This window comes from Piliocolobus tephrosceles, chromosome 14 (assembly GCF_002776525.5).
Source record: "Piliocolobus tephrosceles isolate RC106 chromosome 14, ASM277652v3, whole genome shotgun sequence".
Taxonomy (NCBI): Eukaryota; Metazoa; Chordata; class Mammalia; order Primates; family Cercopithecidae; genus Piliocolobus; species Piliocolobus tephrosceles.
The window spans coordinates 7,250,622-7,268,320 of NC_045447.1; the positions used below are offsets into that span (position 1 = coordinate 7,250,622).

The following is a 17,699-nucleotide window of genomic DNA, read 5'->3' on the forward strand; positions in this document are numbered from 1 at the left end:
TTGAGACAGAGTCTCGCTCTGTCGCCCAGGCTGGAGTGCAGTGGCGTGATCTGGGCTCACTGTAAGCTCCGCCTCCCGGGTTTACGCCATTCTCCTGCCTCAGCCTCCCGAGTAGCTGGGACTACAGGCGCCCGCCACCTCGCCCGGCTAGTTTTTTTGTATTTTTAGTAGAGACGGGGTTTCACCGTGTTAGCCAGGATGGTCTCGATCTCCTGACCTTGTGATCCACCCGTCTCGGCCTCCCAAAGTGCTGGGATTACAGGCTTGAGCCACCGCGTCCGGCCTTTTTTTTTTTTTTTTGAAACAGAGTCTAGCTCTGTCGCCCAGGCTGGAGTGCAGTTGTGATCTTGGCTCACTGCAACCTCCACCTCCCAGGTTCAAGCAATTCTCCTGCCTCAGCCTCCCGAGTAGCTGGGATTAGAGGTGTGCGCCACCCCCACCTGGCAAATTTTTGTATTTTTAGTAGAGACGGGGTTTTACTATGTTGTCCAGGCTGGTCTCAAACTCCTGACCTCATGATCCGCCCGCCTCAGCCTCCCAAAGTGCTGGGATTACAGGAGTGAGCCACAGCGCCCGGCCTTCAGTGCATGCCATCTTATCTTTCTACAATGCCACATATTCTGAAAGCTGGCCCCACTGGTTTCTAGAAAAGGATTGCAGGCCTAACTATCTCCAGTCTGGAGTAGGAGAGAGACTGAGGCTTACCAAGGCTGTTGCCTGCCCAGACACATGACAATGAACGGAGTTGGGGCAGGGGAACCCCAATGGGTTAACCCTAGAGCTTGAACTCCTGACTCCAGCACCACCCACCTCCCCACTCAGAATCGCCTCCTGTTAACCCTCTTTACCAAGGGGTCATCTGTGGTCTCATCCCCACTGAACCTGAGAAAGTGAGACCCCAGCCCGGCATGTTCGGGAAAGGCAGGTGACAAGAGTCACCTTTCCCCCATCCACCCAGAGCAGGGGAAGGACCGAGGTGAGGGTTGAGCCAGGCTGGAACAGGCCCGAAGCTGGGTTGGGTGGGCATAGGGAGAAGGTGGGTGGTGGGCTTGCAAGGCTTGAGCTCTGGGGGTAAGCAGGCAGTTCCTGGTGACTGGCATAGAGCTGGCACTTGCTAGGGATACAGAATGAATGGAAAGTTGAGTGGGTCTGGGCAGACTCACCTCCTCCTTCACCAGGGCATAGCAGGACGGGCATTCCTGGCAGTGTGTGCCATCTGCCGTGAGGAAGAAGTTGTCGTGGCAGCGGTCACATTTGTAGCCCTCGAAGCCAGGCCTGCATATGCATGTGCCGTTCTCGTGGCACTGGGCTGAGGCAGCGCCCAGTGGGGAGCACCTGCAGGCTAGAGGGGCCGGGGCAGTGGGTGCTGGGTTCTGGGTGTTCCCAGAACACCCTGGGCAGCATCAAAAACAGATTCCTGGGCACTTCCCTGGAGATTCTGATTCAGAAGATTGAAGGTGGCACAGAGCCTGGCTTATTCCAACGTTCCCTGTGGATCTGAGGATCAGCCAGGTTTAGCAACTGCCAAGGCAGCCCAACTCTACAGGTGAGGAAACTGAGGCCCAGAGAGTGACATGATGGCCCCAGGCACACAGGAACTTAATAGCGGCATCTGGGACTACATTTCTGGCTGGCATGAGGATGCTGGCAGGCTGCAGAGGGCCAGACACTTGGGCAAGAGTCACAAGCACAGCCCTGCACCCACTGCTCTGGGTTCATGTGATGCTGCTCTCCTGGTCACTGCCACAGGAGCAACTCCCTCCACGCTTCCGGCTGCTCTCAGGACCCTGTCCCGTATCTGACCATCCCTTCCTGCTGCACCCATTTTCCCCATCTGTCATCTCTGCCCAGAGACCTCAGGCCCAACCCTCCAGGCAGCCCGGGAAGGACCCAGCCTCCTTACCCCGGCAGCCCTTGATGGAGAAGCCGAAGAAACCCAGCAGGCATCTGTCACAGGCCTGGCCTATGACACCTGGGCGGCAGGTGCACTGTCCAGTCTTGGGATGGCACTGGTCCTCCTGGGAGCCCAGTGGGTGACACTTGCAGCTGTGATAAGGGAAGGAACTGGGTCTGAGGCAAGCTCAGGGCCACTTCTGGCCCAGCCTCTGCCAGCTGCAGCTGGCTGGGGCCTCAGATCACAGCCCTCTGCTGACAAGACCCCATCTCGTCTTGGTGCATGGCACAGCTTCCCCAGCTGTGCTCTGGAAAGCACAAGTCTCCCTGGATGCTTGGGGAGAAAAGAAGATAAAATAAGGCTATGGGGACAAACATGTCTCGGGGAGACTATACCCCTCTATTGGAAAGTCAGGATGCAATCAGCATAGCAAGGGCGCTGAGAAGTCCCGCAAGGAAGAAACCTGTTTGTTCCCCTTGGTGTTTCCCTGGAGTCCTCCACTGTTCCCTAAGGACGCTTGTCTAAGATGCTACTGTGGCCAAAAGGCCACACAGTGACAGTGTCACTGAGAAGGGAATCAGAGACCAAACCGGCCACCTGCCCACCTGGACATCCCTCAGGGCTGCTCTTGGCCTGCATCCTAGGCTGGCAGGACCATGAGTCCGATGCCAAGAGTCCATCCCTTTGCCCCCCTTTGGCAAAGGGCACAACGCGCCTGGCAGTGGGCCTAGGACAACACCTTCCGAACCAGGCCCCTCCCTGGGGGCTGCCCGGTGCCTTCTTCCATCCTGGCGAGGTCCCCAGGGCTCCAGCAGTCTCACCCTACTTACCTCTGGCAGCCTCTCCCAGGCTGGAGGTCGAAGAAGCCAGGGTAGCAGCGGCTACAGTCCCGTCCAGTCACGTGAGGCAGGCAGGAGCACTGGCCTGTCACTGGGTCGCAGGGCATCTGCTCACTGACCGAGCCCTGTGGGTGGCAGCTGCAGGCTGGGGGCAGGAGCAGGAAGGGGTGTTGGCAACAATGCAGATTGTCTGTTCCACCTTTGGGGGTCCAACAGAGGCAGAGGAGATGGGGGAGCCTCCAGAGATGATACGGCACATTCAGCCCATATTCCAACGCCCCCGCTGGAAAAAGGCTCCAGGGCCAAGTTCAAGCCTTAGCCCATTGACTATATCCTTAGAGGGACAGCCCAGGATGGTCATGGCAGCAGACAGTCCTTCTGAGCCTGCCCTGAGCCCTGGCAGGCTGCAGAGGGCCAGAGACTTGGGCGAGGGTCATAGGCACAGCCCTGCACCCATTGCTCTGGGTCCCGTGACCCTGCTCTCCTGGCCACCACCAGGGGAGCATCTCATTCTGGGCCAGAGCTGTGTTTCCTGCAGGGATTCCACAAAAAGAGAGTGAGCAGGAGCTGGCAGCTGCGGCGTAGGAAAGGGCTCCAAGCACATCAGTGTGGGGCGAAGGCTTAGCTTCCGTCCTGCAGGGCTCTGGGAGCCTCCCAGGGGCTGAATGTTGACTGAGGCGATGCGGGGAAGCATGGCCTTGGAGACCTGGCGCAGGGCAATCACCGGGTCAGCCATATGTGCTCACTGCGGAGTGGGAGGTAAGCGGTAAACTATCCAGGCTTTGGGATCAGAGTTTATAAGATCTCCTGGCTGAAAGAGACCCTGGCGAGGGCAAACCCCTGTGCTTTCTGGACACGGAGACAGGGAAGGGGAGTGACCTGCCTGAGGCTGGATGGCCTCGCAGAGGGGCCAGCTGGTTCCGGTGGGTTCCTCAGCCACCCCTTCTGGGTCCTGAGCCAGGGCAGAGGAGAAGGGGCCCACTGTGCGCCACCCCGGGCTCTGGAGGTGGGTACTCACGCTTGCATTTGTCAGTGGGCCGAGGGGCCAGGGCGCTTCCGTAGAAACCTTCACGACAGCGCTCACAGTGGTCACCCGCGGTGTTGTGCAGGCAGCGCAGGCAGTGGCCAGACAGGGGGTCACAGTTGCCCACGGCATTGGGGTCCACATTCCCGCTGCACTGGCACTGGTGGCAGGGCTGGGGGGGCCCCGAGAGCCCCAGCGGGTCCCCAAAAAAGCCATCATCACAGACCTCACAGCGCCGCCCTGTGTGTCGAGGGAGCACGTGTGAGGAACGCAGTCAGCTGGACCCACCAGGGATGAGGGTGGGTGTGAAGTAGAGCAAGCGTCCCTCCAGCCTCCCCGGGGCAAAGCACAGGCTTGGGCAGGAGGACCTGGGACCAGCTCCCAGTGGCTGCCCACAACTATGGTCCCGGGCAAGCCACCGCACCTCTAGGAACTCAGGTTCCTCTTCTCTAAAGTGGGGACAACAACGGCGGCTCCCCACAGGACTGTGACATAATTTGTGAAAAGCGCTTAACATCTGGCCTGACATGTAGTAAGCACTCAGCAGCAGTGGCTATCATCACATATCTGTCCACACACCCTCATCATCATCGTCACCATCATCTTCACCATCACCACTATCCCCATCAGTACCTCAACCATCATCATGACCTTCTTCATCATCATCTTTTATTATTATTATCAAGATGGAGTCTCGCTCTGTCACCAGGCTGGAGTGCAGTGGTGCGACCTCGGCTCACTGCAACCTCTGCCTCCCGGGTTCAAGCGATTCTCCTGCCTCAGCCTCCATAGTAGCTGGGATTACAGGTGCACACCACCATGCCTGGCTAATTTTTGTATTTTTGTATTTTTTTTTTTTTTTTGAGATGGAGTCTTCCTCTGTCTCCCAGGCTGGAGTGCAATGGCACGATCTCGGCTCACTGCAAGCTCTGCCTCCCGGGTTCACCTTTCTCCTGCCTCAGCCTCCCGAGTAGCTGGGACTACAGGTGCCCGCCACCACGCCTGGCTAATTTTTTGTATTTTTAGTAGAGACGGGGTTTCACCGTGTTAGCCAGGATGGTCTCGAGCTCCTGACCTCGTGATCCGCCTGCCTCGGCCTCCCAAAGGGCTGGGATTACAGGCGTGAGCCACCATGCCTGGCTATTTTTATGATATTTTGAGATGGATTCTCATTCTGTCACCCAGGCTGGAGTGCAGAAGCGCAATCTTGGCTCACTGCAACCTCCACCTCTGGGATTCAAGCGATTCTCCTGCCTCAGCCTCCCAAGTAGCTGAGACTACAGGCATGTGCCACCACACCTGGCTGATTTTTTTGTATTATTAGTAGAGATGGGGTTTTGCCATGTTGGCCAGGTCTCAAACTCCTGACCTCAGGTGATCTGTCCACCTCAGCCTCCCAAAGTGCTGGGATTACAGGCGTGAGCCACCACACCTGGCCTTCATCATCATCTTGACAGCCATCTTCCTCATCATCTTGACCATTATCCTCATCCTCATCACCTGCTTCATCCTCATGTTGACCATCACCTTCATCTTCATGATCTTGATCATTATCCTCCTCATCATCACCTTCATCACCATTGTCATCTTGACCATTATCTTCATCATCATCACTTTCTTGACCATTATCCTCATCGTCACCTGTGGTCACCTGTGGTGTTGTGAGCCAGCGCAGGCAGTGGCCAGACAAGGGGGTCACAGTTGCCCACAGAATTGAGGTCCACATTCCCACTGCACCGGCACAACTGTCATCGTCACCTTATCTTTATCATCACCTCATTGTCATCATGCTGATCATTATCCTCATTTTCTTCATCACCATTGTCTTGATCACCCTCTTCCTCACCTTCTTCATTGTCACCATCCAACGTCAGTCACCTGCTTCTCCTGGTCCTCTTCCTCCTCCCCCTCTTAGCTGGGTGGATTTTCCTGTGCAGTCCCTGGCCCCTTTATCTTTTCTGCTTCTCATGTTTCCTGAACTTCCTCTAGACTGTGCATTGCAGACTCCTGCCCTGCTTTCTGGGTTTGACCTGGACTTTCTGGCACATCTTCCAGCCCCCAGGTCACTGTGAGCCACAGAAGAGATGCTGTGTGAGGGGGCTTTTGGAGGGTGGTTCTAGGGATCCACTCTGGACATAGATGGAGCATAAAAGAACATACTTGTTCAAGTGCTTCATGTGGTAACAGCCACTCTTTATAAACATGTCCATCTCTCTGCCTATCTCTACATGAAACCAATGTCAGGCCCAAGTAATAGCCACAGTCCCCTGGACGTGACAGGAATGCTGCCTTGCTCACATTATTATTTTTTCTTTTTTTTTTTTTGAGACGGAATCTTGCTCTGTCGCTCAGGCTGGAGTGCAATAGCATGATCTCGGCTCACTGCAACCTCCATCTCCTGGGTTCAAGTGATTCTTCTGTCTCAGCCTCCCAACTAGCTGGGATTACAGGCACACACCACCACAACCAGCTAATTTTTGTATTTTTAGTAGAGACGGGGTTTTGCCATGTTGGCCAGGCTGGTCTTGAACTCCTGACATCAGGTGATCCGCCTGCCTCGGCCTCCCAAAGTGCTGGGATTACAGGTGTGAGCCACCGTGCCTGGCCGCTTACATGTTTTTTTTCATGTTCCTCTTGACATTTTTACACTGCTCCAACATTACGAGTATGTACATTTATTTCTATTTTTTCATTTATTTTTTCTGAAGTTACTAAGTCAGTCAAGAGTATGTAATAATTTTATAATTAAAAAATAGCTGCTGCCACTGTGAAGAATAGTTGTGAGCTCCTTATGTCCTCAAAAGTCATTGGTCAGTTGAAATGGAGTTAATGGTACTGGCCGGGCATGGTGGTTCACACCTATAATCACAGCACTTTGGGAGGCTGAGGTGAGTGGATCACTTGAGGCCAGGAGTTCGAAACCAGCGTGGTCGACATGGCAAAATCCCATCTCTACTGAAAATACAAACGTTAGCCAGGCGTGGTGGCGGGCGCCTGTAATCCCAGCTACAGGCAGGAGAATCTCAGCTACAGGCAGCTGAGGCAGGAGAATCGCTTGAACTTGGGAGGCTGAGGTTGCAGTGAGCTGAGATCGCGCCGCTGCACTCCAGCCTGGGGGACAGAGCCAGACTCTGTTTCCAAAGAAAAAAAAAGTTAACAGTGCTAAGGGCAACCCTGAAAAGGGAAAGGGGGAATGGAGTGGAACGGAACGGAAAGGAAAGGAAAAGACAAACTGGAACAGAGTTCAAGGTCGAGGCTAGCACCCGCCTTGTGGATTCTAAAATAGAAATAAAATAAGACAGGAAAGGGGGAGATTGAAACTGATGATGAAGAATGAGCCCCATGGTTAAGTGGCCATTCACCTGGAACCAGGTGGGGACAGCTCACAGGGCAGGAGGCAGCTCTGGAGGTCCTGGGAAGGGCTGCAAGGGGCCAGGATGGCAGGCAGGAGTCGTCCCGGGACAAGTGAGAATCAGGACTTGACCTTGGTCAATTCTGACTCAGACGTCCCCAGGTGAGCTCTTGGTGTGTGAGGCCCTCCCAGGACCCAGAGGACACTGGTGTAGGTAAGAAGGGTAGTGGCAGAAGGTCCCAGGTCTAAAGTCCACTCCAGGTGACCCTCCCTCCCAAGGGTGGTCCCCTCTGCACACAGCACTGCCTGCTCCCCTGAAATCCTCCCTCAAGTATGTCTCAGCCTGGGTCCGTCTGAGCTTCTCTAACTGTCCATTCTCACTGGCCTCGCGCATGTCTGCAAGCCAGGGGAGCCACAGTCGGGAGCTAGAAAATGTAAGGAAGATAATGAGAATGGAGGGACAGCATGGTGGCCAGTGGGGTGCAGGGTCCTGCGGTGCAATCTCCACCCCTCGGTTCTTGAGCTCCTGGCTCTGTGGCCATCCGCCCTGCCCTGTTGGCTGTTGGCTGCCAGAGAACTGCTTTCAGAACGGTCCCAGTGAAAGCACATGGCATATGACAAATCAATTTAATGCAGCCACAAGTACCAAAAGTAAAATCAGATGTCTAGGAATCTTAAAAACATTACACTACGTGAAACAAGCCAGACCCAAAAGAACAAATACTGTATGGTTCCATTTAAATGGAATACTGGGAGCAGTCAAATTCATAGAGACAGAGAGGAGAACAGCTGTTATCAGGGGCTGGAAGGAGGAAACGCTATTCAACAATATATTTTTTTTTTTTTTAAGTTTTTTGAGATGGAGTCTTGCTCTGTTGCCCAGGCTGGAGTACAGTGGCACATTCTTGGCTCACTGCAAACTCCACCTCCTGGTTTCAAGCGATTCTCCTGTCTCAGCCTCCTAAGTAGCTGGGATTACAGGTGCCTGCCACCACTCCCAGCCAATTTTTGTATTTTTAGTAGAGATGGGGTTTTGTCATGTTGGTCAGGTTAGTCTTGAACTCCCAACCTCAGGTGATCCGCCTGCCTTGGCCTCCCAAAGTGCTGGGATTACAGGCGTGAGCCATGGTGCCTGGCCTCTACAATACATTTGATCAGTGTGGTTTCTGTCTGGGATGACGAAAAAGTTGTAGAGATGGATGAGTGACAGCTGCACAGCATTGCAAATGTACTTCCTGATGCTGAGTTACACACTTAGAAAAGGTTAAAATGGCAAATTTCATGTTATATGTATTTTATCACAATAAAAATTAATATTGTAATATGCCAAAAGTCAGCGAATTTACTTTATTTTTTGAGATGGAATTTCACTCTTGTTGCCCAGGCTGGAGTGCAGTGGCGCAATCTCGGCTCACTACAACCTCCACCTCCTGGATTCAAGTGGTTCTCCTGCCTCAGCCTCCCAAGTAGCTGAGACTACAAGTGTGCGCCACCACGCCTGGCTAATTTTTTGTGCTTTTTAGTAGAGACAGGGTTTCACTGTGTTAGCCAGGATGGTCTCAAATTCCTGACCTCGTGATCTGTCCACCTCAGCCTCCCAAAGTGCTGGGATTACAGGCATGAGCCACCACACCAGGCCTGTACTTTATTTAAATTTTTTTTTGATACAGAGTCTGGCTCTGTTGCCCAGGCTGGAGTGCAGTGGCGAAATCTCGGCACACTGAAGCCTCCACCTCCCAGGCTCAAACCATGCTCCCACCTCTGCCTCCAGAGTATCTGGGACCACAGGTGCATGCCACCACACCCAGCTAATTTTTGTATTTTTTTTTTTTAAGAGATGCGAGTCTCGGTATGTTGCCCAGGCTGGTCTTGAACTCTGGACTAAGTGATCTGCCCACCTTGGCTTCCCAAAGTGCTGAGATTACAGGCATAAGCCACCACACTCAGCCGAATTGTATGCTTTAAATGGGTGAATTGTCAGGTATATGAATAGTATCTCAATAAAGCTACTTTAAAAAAAAATCAGGGGTGCAGCACACCAACATGGCAGAAGTATACATATGTAACAAATCTGCACGCTATGCACATGTACCCTAGAACTTAAATTAAAAAAAAAAAAAAAAAAATCAGAGTCGAGGATGTCTGAGTCCAGAGCAGGAAAAGAATGCAGTAAGTCTGAGAACAAGGGTGGGCGTGGGTGGTTCTGCTTCACACATCACCTGATGACATTTTTTAAAGGCTAGAAGTTTAATTGAGGTTTTCCACCTTAGCTGTGTGACAGAATCACCCAGGGAACTTGTTCAACTATCACTAACCCAGACTCTAAGGGGCCAGGAACCAGATATGAGTATTTTTCAATGGCCCAAATTTTAAATGGCCCAAATTCTGCTGGCAATATGCAGCAGCCTGGGGCTCTGGTTATGGGGCTAAGGGATTCCGTGTTCCCAGAGGTCATGCCTGCTGCCTATAAGCTGGGCTCTCCCTCACCTGCCACACCCTAAACCCAGAGCCCTAACCCTGGAGCCCAGGGCAGAGTCACAGCGCCGGGGCTTGGCCCTCGGTGGGGCAGGGCTCCGGGGCAGGAGTCACTCACCTCTCTGACCCGGGGGGCAGTGGGTGCATGCCACCTCCCCGCTCTCTGGGATGGTCGTGCAGGCCGACTGGCCAGGGCAAGGACATGGCTGGCAGTCGTCGGCTTGGCCCGCGAAGGGGTTGCCATAGAAACCCGGCAAGCAGCGTTCACAGGATGGGCCCTCGGTATGGTGGCTGCAGACGCAGATCCCTGAGGGGCAAGACAAGCACCTGTTTAACACTATCTGAACCCAGAATGCCCAGAGATGGTGGGCATCCTGGCAGGAGAGGTCAGGGAGCACATCCCGGGCAGAAGTGGGGTGGGAACCTTTCCCAGGTGGAGGCAGCAGGGCCTGGGGATTGAGGGTCCAGGCCTGCAGCTGAACCACCCGGTTCATGTCCACTACTTACTGCCTGTGCAAAGCTGGGCAAGTTGTCTAATGCCCCCACACCTCAGTCTCCTCATCTGCAAAATGGGAACAACCACAGCACTGACTTCAAAGGGTTCTTGTCAGGGTCCAACAAGACCATGCATTCAAAGTGCCTTGCACACTCTCTGGCACACATAATCATCAATGCTGTTGTTATTATTATTACTAGTCGAGACAGTCTCACTCTGTCACCCAGGCTGGAGTGCAATGGCGAGAATCTTGGCTCACTGCAACCTCCACTTAGCAGGTTCAAGTGATATTCCTGCCTTATCCTCCCAAGTAGCTGCGCCACCACACCTGGCTAATTTTTGTATTTTTAGTAGAGATGGGGTTTCACCATGTTGGCCAGGCTGGTCTCAAACTCCTGACCTCAAGCGATCTGCCCACCTCTGCCTTCCAAAGTGCTGGGATTACAGGCATGAGCCACTGCGCCCGGCCAGCACTGTTATTATTTTGTGTTCTGCAATCTCTCTCTGAACCAACAGGTGACACAGCTACCATTCGCTACACGGTTGTCCTCTTGATTCCAAGGGACCAAAAGGAAGAGCAACTTTTCCAAGGGAGACACAGACCCAGAATTCTGCCTCATATGACTTTGCAAAGAGGCTCCCCTTTATGTGGTTTGGGATCCACAGGAGATACCTAGTCTCAAAGGCGGGAACCCCTGTTCCTGCCCTCTGGCTCCTGATGATGGTGGATTCTGCAAACTCTTCTTCCCCAGGCTGACCACACCTGGCATCTGCTCAGAGCCTGGGGTGCTTGAGAAGGGAGGCCCACTGCCAGGGGCTGAGTGAGAAGCCTGGCTGAGACGGGGTTAACCAAGACCACCACTTCCAGGAGGTCCCCAGGCAGCACCCCAGCAGCCGAGGCAAGGTGACCTGGGAGGAAGAGTGAGGACCAGGCCGCTCATGCACAGCAGGGCTGGCATCCAAAGGGAACTGCCTCAGCCTAGGCCCAGCACCCATAGGCTCATTCCTCCTCCCAGCCTAGGGAGCAGTGTTACACTGCCCATTTCACAGATGAGGACTTGGCCAAGCTGAGCGGGACGCTGTGGCAGGGCCAGAGGCTCTGTGGGGATGACAGACTGATCCCAGCCATGGGAGGACTCTGCGTCCTCCAGAGGGGCTGCGGGAAGCACTGCAACAGGGAGGGATTACATGGCCTCATCTGGGCTCGATTATCAATGCCTGCGATCGACACAAGAAGAGAGAGTGCCCTGTATGTGGTGTGTGGCATGTGGCGTGTGGCTGTGGTTGTCCTCCCTGGCTACATCGGCTGACTTCTTTTTTTTTTGAGATGGAGTCTTGCTCTGTCACCCAGGCCAGAGTGTAGTGGCATGATCCTGGCTCACTACAACCTCCACCTCCCGGGTTGAAGCAATTCTCATGCCTCAGCCTCCCAAGTAGCTTGGATTACAGGCACCTGACCACACCTGGCTAATTTTTGTATTTTTAGTAGAGATGGGGTTTCACCATGTTGGCCAGGCTGGTCTTGAACGCCCAACCTTAGGTGATCTGCCTGCCTTGGCCTCCCAAAGTGCTGGGATTACAGGCGTGAGTCACCGCGCCTGGCCTCTTCCCCCTCCCCCCAGAGTCTTGCTCTTATCACCCAGGTTGGAGTGCAATGGCGTGATTTCAGCTCTCTGCCACCTCCGCCTCCTGGGTTCAAGCGATTCTCCTGCCTCAGTCTCCTGACTAGCTGGGATTACAGGTGCCCGCCACCATGCCCAGCTAATTTTTATATTTTTAGTAGAGATAGTAGAGATGGGTTTCACCATATTGGCCAGGCTGGTCTCGAACTCCTGACCTCAAGTGATCTACCCACCTTGGCCTCCCAAAGTGCTGGGATTACAGGCATGAGCCACCACGCCTTGCTACTGTCTTTTCAGGAAGAAAAATGCCCAGTAGCCTTCTTCTCAGAGAGCCCCTACCTGCTCTGGGGAGGCAGCAGGCGTCTAGGCATGAGGCCCTCAGTGTGGGAGTGGAGAGAGGCCTGAGTCCAGCCTACTTAGGTGCCTCCTGGCCATGTGACCTCGAGCAAGGCCAGGTCTGCTCCTAGAGAAATGGGGATCAGTGGGCCAGGCGTGGTGGCTCACACCTGTAATCCCAGCACTTTGAGAGGCTGAAGCAGGAGGATTACTTGAGGTCAGGGGTTTGAGACCAGCCTCAACATGGTAAAATGCCATCTCTACTGAAAATATAAAAATTAGCCGAGCATGGTGACAGGTGTCTATAATCCCAGCTACGCAAGAGGCTGAGGTGGGAGGATCTCTCGAACGCAGCAGGAGGCTGCAGTGAGCCGAGATTGCATCACTGCACTCCAGCATAGGCAATAGAGCGAGATTCTGTCAGCCCCCCACAAAAAATAAAATAAAATATAAAACATAAAATAAAACTAAAAGAAGTGGGAATGAGTAGCCAGTGACCAGGCCCTGGGAGTCCAGGCTGGAGGGAGGCACAGCTCTGCCGCCTGCTGGCCATGTATCTGCCCGTGGGGACCTCCCCTGTGAGATGGGACAGGAGGGGTCCTGGCTCCCGCAGGAACGTCTGCAGGAGTCAATGATGTAGTGTAGAGAAGGTGAATAGCACATACAGGAACCTGGTGACACTATTTTATTATTTCCCAAGTGTCCTGAAAAGTAGAGACTTTCATTATCTGCGCTTCCCTAAGGTACTCCTGGTTAGCTATGGCTGAGCTCTGATGCAACCCAGGCCTGTGTTTTCAGAGCCTCAGTGTCTCCTGACCTCCATGCGGCTTTGTGTAGAAACAGAGGCTGTGTATATACTGTCAATATCCCCACCTTACAGAAGAGGAAGCAGGCTCAGGGAGGGAAGTGACTTTCTCAAGGCCACTAAGGGGTGAGGGTGGCAGGTCTGTGGTTCTGGGTTGGCACCTATGAGCTGCTGTCACCTGTGTGACCCTCATGAGAACCCTCCTGCTGTCACCCGCCATGCTGGCGCCTCTGCCCTTCCTCACAGCACCCTCTGCATGTAAGAACCCCTGAGGTCTTTCTCTGGTCCTTCCTGGGAAAAGGATCAGCCCGGGGAGAAGGTGGCTCGGACAGACGGCCCGCATAGCAGCTGGCTTACAGCTCTCACCTGATGCATAAAAAGTCCTTGGCACAGAGTCTGAGGCTTCAATAAATCCCAGTAGTAACTTTTATTAAAATATGAGGCGCCCAGGCAGTAAGCAGCACGGGAAAGCTCAGTGCCCACACTGCCCCTCAGCTTGGCCAACACCTCAATGCCTGTGCCAGGCTGGCCCTGTTCAGGTCAGTACTCATCTCACTGTTTTAGGTATAACCCAGGTGCCTTCAGATGGGGTGCCGGGACACTCACCTGTGTTGGGGTCACAGGTGCCATGCTGGTTACAGGTGCAGGGGACACAGCTGGCATAGGGACCCCCCTGTGGCGTCTCCCTCTTGTATCCCGGAGCACAGGATTCACAGAACTGGCCCATGTAGCCACTGGGACATGAACAAGTCTCCACCCAGGAGGCTGGCGGGGAAAGCCCTGGCCGGGCGGATGTGAGCCGGACCTCAGTCAGGAACACTTGGCCTGCAGGGTGAGAAGGGAGAGAGGAGGAGACGAGGCATAAGCTCCCCGCACATGCTTCCCCCCAAAACCCTCCTATTCACATATGAACCAGGCCCACATATATAAAGGCAGCCTAACAATCAATGATTTTTTTTTTTTTTATTTGAGACAGATTCTCACTCTGTCACTCAGGCTGGAGTGCAGTGGTACAATCATAGCTCTGCAGCCTCGACTTCCCAGGCTCCAGTGATCCTACCACGTCACCCTCCCCAGGAACTGAGACTACAGGCAAGCCACCAAGCCCAGCTAATTTTTAAAATTTTTGTAGAGATCGGGTTTCTCCATGTTGCCCAGGCTAGTCTTGAACTCCTGGCCTCAAGTAATCCCCCTGCCTTGGCCTCCCAAAGTGCTGGTATTGCATGTGTGAGCCACTGTGCCGGTTGAATTTTTTTTTTTTTTTAATAGTCAATTCAAGGGTAAGGGAGATGAATCGGCAGTTTTCAAGAAGAAATAGATATGGCTGAGAATTTTATGGAAGGATATCCACTCCACAGGTTATTAAAGATATATAGATTTAAACAACGATGATACCATTCACACCTTCAGACTGGTAACATTTTATAGATGAATTTTAGTGGAGGATGGGGTGTAGGAAATTCACCTGGCCTGCTTATAACTGAATGCTACATTTAGGCAAAGTGTAAGGTCTATTTCTAAAGTTTTAAGATTTTTCTTGTTTTGTTTGTTTTTAAGAGAGACAGAATCTTGCTCTGTCACTCAGGCTGGAGAACAGTGGTACAACCATAGCTCACTGCAGCCTTGAACTCCTGGCCTCAAATGATCCTCCTGCCTCAGCCTCCCAAGTAGCTGAGACCAAAGGTGTGTGCCACCACACCCAGCTAATTTTTAAATTTGTTGTAGAAAAACGGTTTTGCCCTGTTGCCCTGGCTGGTTTTGAACTCCTGGCCTCAAGGACTCCTCCTGTCTCAGCCTCCCAAAGTGCTGGAATTACAGGCACGAGCCATCACGCCCAGCCTAAAGTTCTAAGTGTTATAGGAGATTTTGAGACTAATGACTAGAACAGGATTTTGATGTAAAAGAAGCTAATTGACACAGAAATGTCAGTGACATTTCTTACCTGCAAGGAAAGTGAACATTTTACATTTAGATAAACTATAATGGGTACGTTTTAAAAATAAAGAAATCTGATATTTGAAAAAAAATGAGTGTGGATGTATGAATACTAATCAGGAGGTTTTGCTTCCAGTAACAGAGGTGTAGGGGTCCTGGCAGATCAGCTTTCCCACAGAAAACGACTATAAACTGGGCAAAATATGAAAATGACCATCTGTAGACACAGAACAGGGAGACTGGGGGCGGCCGACACTCCTCATCAGAGCAGCCCTTCTGAAGGAAAAGTCGGCAGCGTGGATCAAAATGGAAAATGCTCCCTCTTTGACCTAATATTTCCATTTCCAGCACTCTAATAACTCCATTTCTGAAGCAACACTTACACTGGAATACTAAGACCTTTCTATGAGGCTGGTCCCTATTCCCTGTGACACGGTTGTAATGGGGAAAACTGGAGACCACTCAAGTGCCTGTCAATAGGGGGATGGCTAAAACCTCACAGAGCACCCATACCGCAGAATCTTACACACCAGACACAGAAAACCAGGCTTTCTACGCGTAATGACAAGGAGCAACCTCCAGGACACACTGTTAGCTGGTTAGCTGACAAAAAGTAAGTCCCAGAATATTGTACTGTGTGATTACTTTTCTTTCTTTTCTTTTCCCTCCCTCCCTCCCTTCCTCTCTCTTTCTTTCTTTTTTTGAGACAAGGTCTGGCTCTGCCACTCAGGCTGGAGCGCAGTGGCATGATCTTGGCTAACTGCAAACTCTGCCTCCCAGGTTCAAGCGATTCTCCCTCCCGAGTAGCTGGGATTATAGGTGTGCACCACCACTCCCGGCTAATTTTGGTATTTTTAGTAGAGACAGGGTTTCACCATGTTGCCCAGGCTGGTCTCAAACTCCTGAGCTCAAGCGATCCGCCCACCTCGGCCTCCCAAAGAGCTGGGATTACAGGCATGAGCCACCATGCCCGACTGTGTAATCACATTTCTATGTTTAAAAAAAAGGCCGGGCACGGTAGCTCACGCCTGTAATCCCAGCACTTTGGGAGGCCGAGGCGGGCGGATCACGACGTCAGGACATCGAGACCATCCTGGCTAACACGGCGAAACCCTGTCTCTACTAAAAAAATTCAAAAAACTAGCCAGGCGTAGTGGCGTGCGCCTGTAGTCCCAGCTACTCGGGAGGCTGAGGCAGGAGAATGGCGTGAACGCAGGAGGCGGAGTTTGCAGTGAGCCGAGATCGCGCCACTGCACTCCAGCCTGGGCGACAGAGCGAGACTCTATCTTAAAAAAAAAAAAAAAAAAAAAAACAACCAGATGTTAATTAAGCACATACACACAGAAAGATTTAAGAGAGGCCTCCCAAAACATTACCCATGGAAAGAGGAAGTTTGGGGAATCGCCTGCTTCTCCAGTGCATTCCAGCACCCTTGGACTCAAAAGACGCCCGGGGAAAACTGACCATTTGAGCCAGAGGTTCTCAAAAAGAGCAAAATCTCCCTCCCCTGGAAGCAAATCTGAGGACATGTTAGTTGTCATGTGGATGAAGAGGCCTAAAGTTCCCAGAAACTGACATTCCCAGAAACTCCCCACGTGACTTTCAAATGTCCTGCTTGGTGCTAGAAGGGTAGAAAAACCCCTTTGTAAACATCTGAGCCTAGAGCTCAGCTTCATTTTACACACAGACACTAGGGTTTTTGTTTTTTGTTTTGTTTTTTTAGAGACAAGGTCTCGCTCTGTCACCCAGGCTGGAGTGCAGTGGCACAAATCACTACAGTCTCAACCTCCTGGGCTCAAACGATCCTACAGTCTCAGCCTCCTGAGTAGCTGGGACTATAGGTACAGACCACCACACTGGGCTGTTTTTTTCTTATTGTTGTTGTTGTTGTTGTTTTGAGATGGAGTCTGGCTCTGTCGCCCGGTCTGGAGTACAGCGGTACAATCTTGGCTCACTACAACCTCCGCCTCCCGGGTTTAAGCGATTCTCCTGCCTCAGCCTCCCAAGTAGCTGGAATTACAGGTGCATGCCACCATGTCCACTTAATTTTTGTATTTTTAGTAGAGATGCGGTTTCACCATTTTGGCCAGGCTGGTCTCGAACTCCTGACCTCATGATCCACCCGCCTTGGCCTCCTGAAGTGCTGGGATTACAGGTGTGAACTTCTGCTCCTGGCCTATATTGATTTTTAAAATAGCGTGTGTGGGTAGGTTATAATGAGGAACACATCAGAGGCTAAGGCTGTCAATCACTGTGACCAGGGTGGGAGGTGGTGACAGATCCCCATCAATGATGTGTGATGGCTTGGCCCCCTTTGGGAAGACCAGACTCTCCTGCGGTGGCTTAGGTAGAATACCACCAGTGACCAGCATGGGAGTCACTCTCCCAGGGGACTCCTGGACTGCCGGCTGTGGGCTGCGTTCGGCAGGGACCGGGGCTGGGTGGATTCAGCGAAGGTGGAGCGCCCATACCCAATGGGTCTGGGTGGCTTGCTGGCCACACACCTGCCTCTGCGGCCCATCCTTTAGGCGTCTCTCCTGTCCAGTCCCTGCGTCTGACCTCAGCCACCCATCCCCACTGCCTTCACAGGTTATATGACCTCCGGCAACGGTCCTGACTTTTGACTCAGATTCCTTCCTGGCAAAACAGGACAATAACCACCTGGTCACGAGGTCCCAACAAGACCGTGGCCCCAGGAGCCCAGCCCAGTTCTGAGAACTGGCAAGTGCTCGAGTCTTGGGCATGTGGTTGTCTTTACTGACCAGCAGGGCTGGGGCCGGGACTGACACGGAGGCGGAGGCTGGTCAGGTTGGCGAGGAGCCGCTGGAAGTGGAAGGGGGGCAGCGGAGGGGCCACATCCTCAGAGGTCTCCTGCAGGCTGGCGAGAGAAGCGGTCAAAGTGAGATCCCGACATAGGGTGG

The 17,699-nt window shown here is 52.8% G+C and overlaps 1 protein-coding gene across 1 annotated transcript in view; it reads right to left on the reverse strand.

Moving 5' to 3' along the window:
- The window catches only part of LAMC3 (laminin subunit gamma 3), an 86,029-nt gene that overhangs the window by 22,821 nt on the left and 45,509 nt on the right, over nt 1–17,699 (reverse strand). The window contains exons 11-17 of the mRNA XM_023217220.2: nt 17,541–17,656; nt 13,450–13,668; nt 9,703–9,891; nt 3,752–3,997; nt 2,725–2,878; nt 1,904–2,046; nt 1,164–1,342 (exon numbers count right to left, since the gene is read on the reverse strand). Coding sequence (XP_023072988.1) covers nt 1,164–1,342; nt 1,904–2,046; nt 2,725–2,878; nt 3,752–3,997; nt 9,703–9,891; nt 13,450–13,668; nt 17,541–17,656 — 1,246 coding nt within the window. The remainder of the gene's footprint in view (nt 1–1,163; nt 1,343–1,903; nt 2,047–2,724; nt 2,879–3,751; nt 3,998–9,702; nt 9,892–13,449; nt 13,669–17,540; nt 17,657–17,699) is intronic.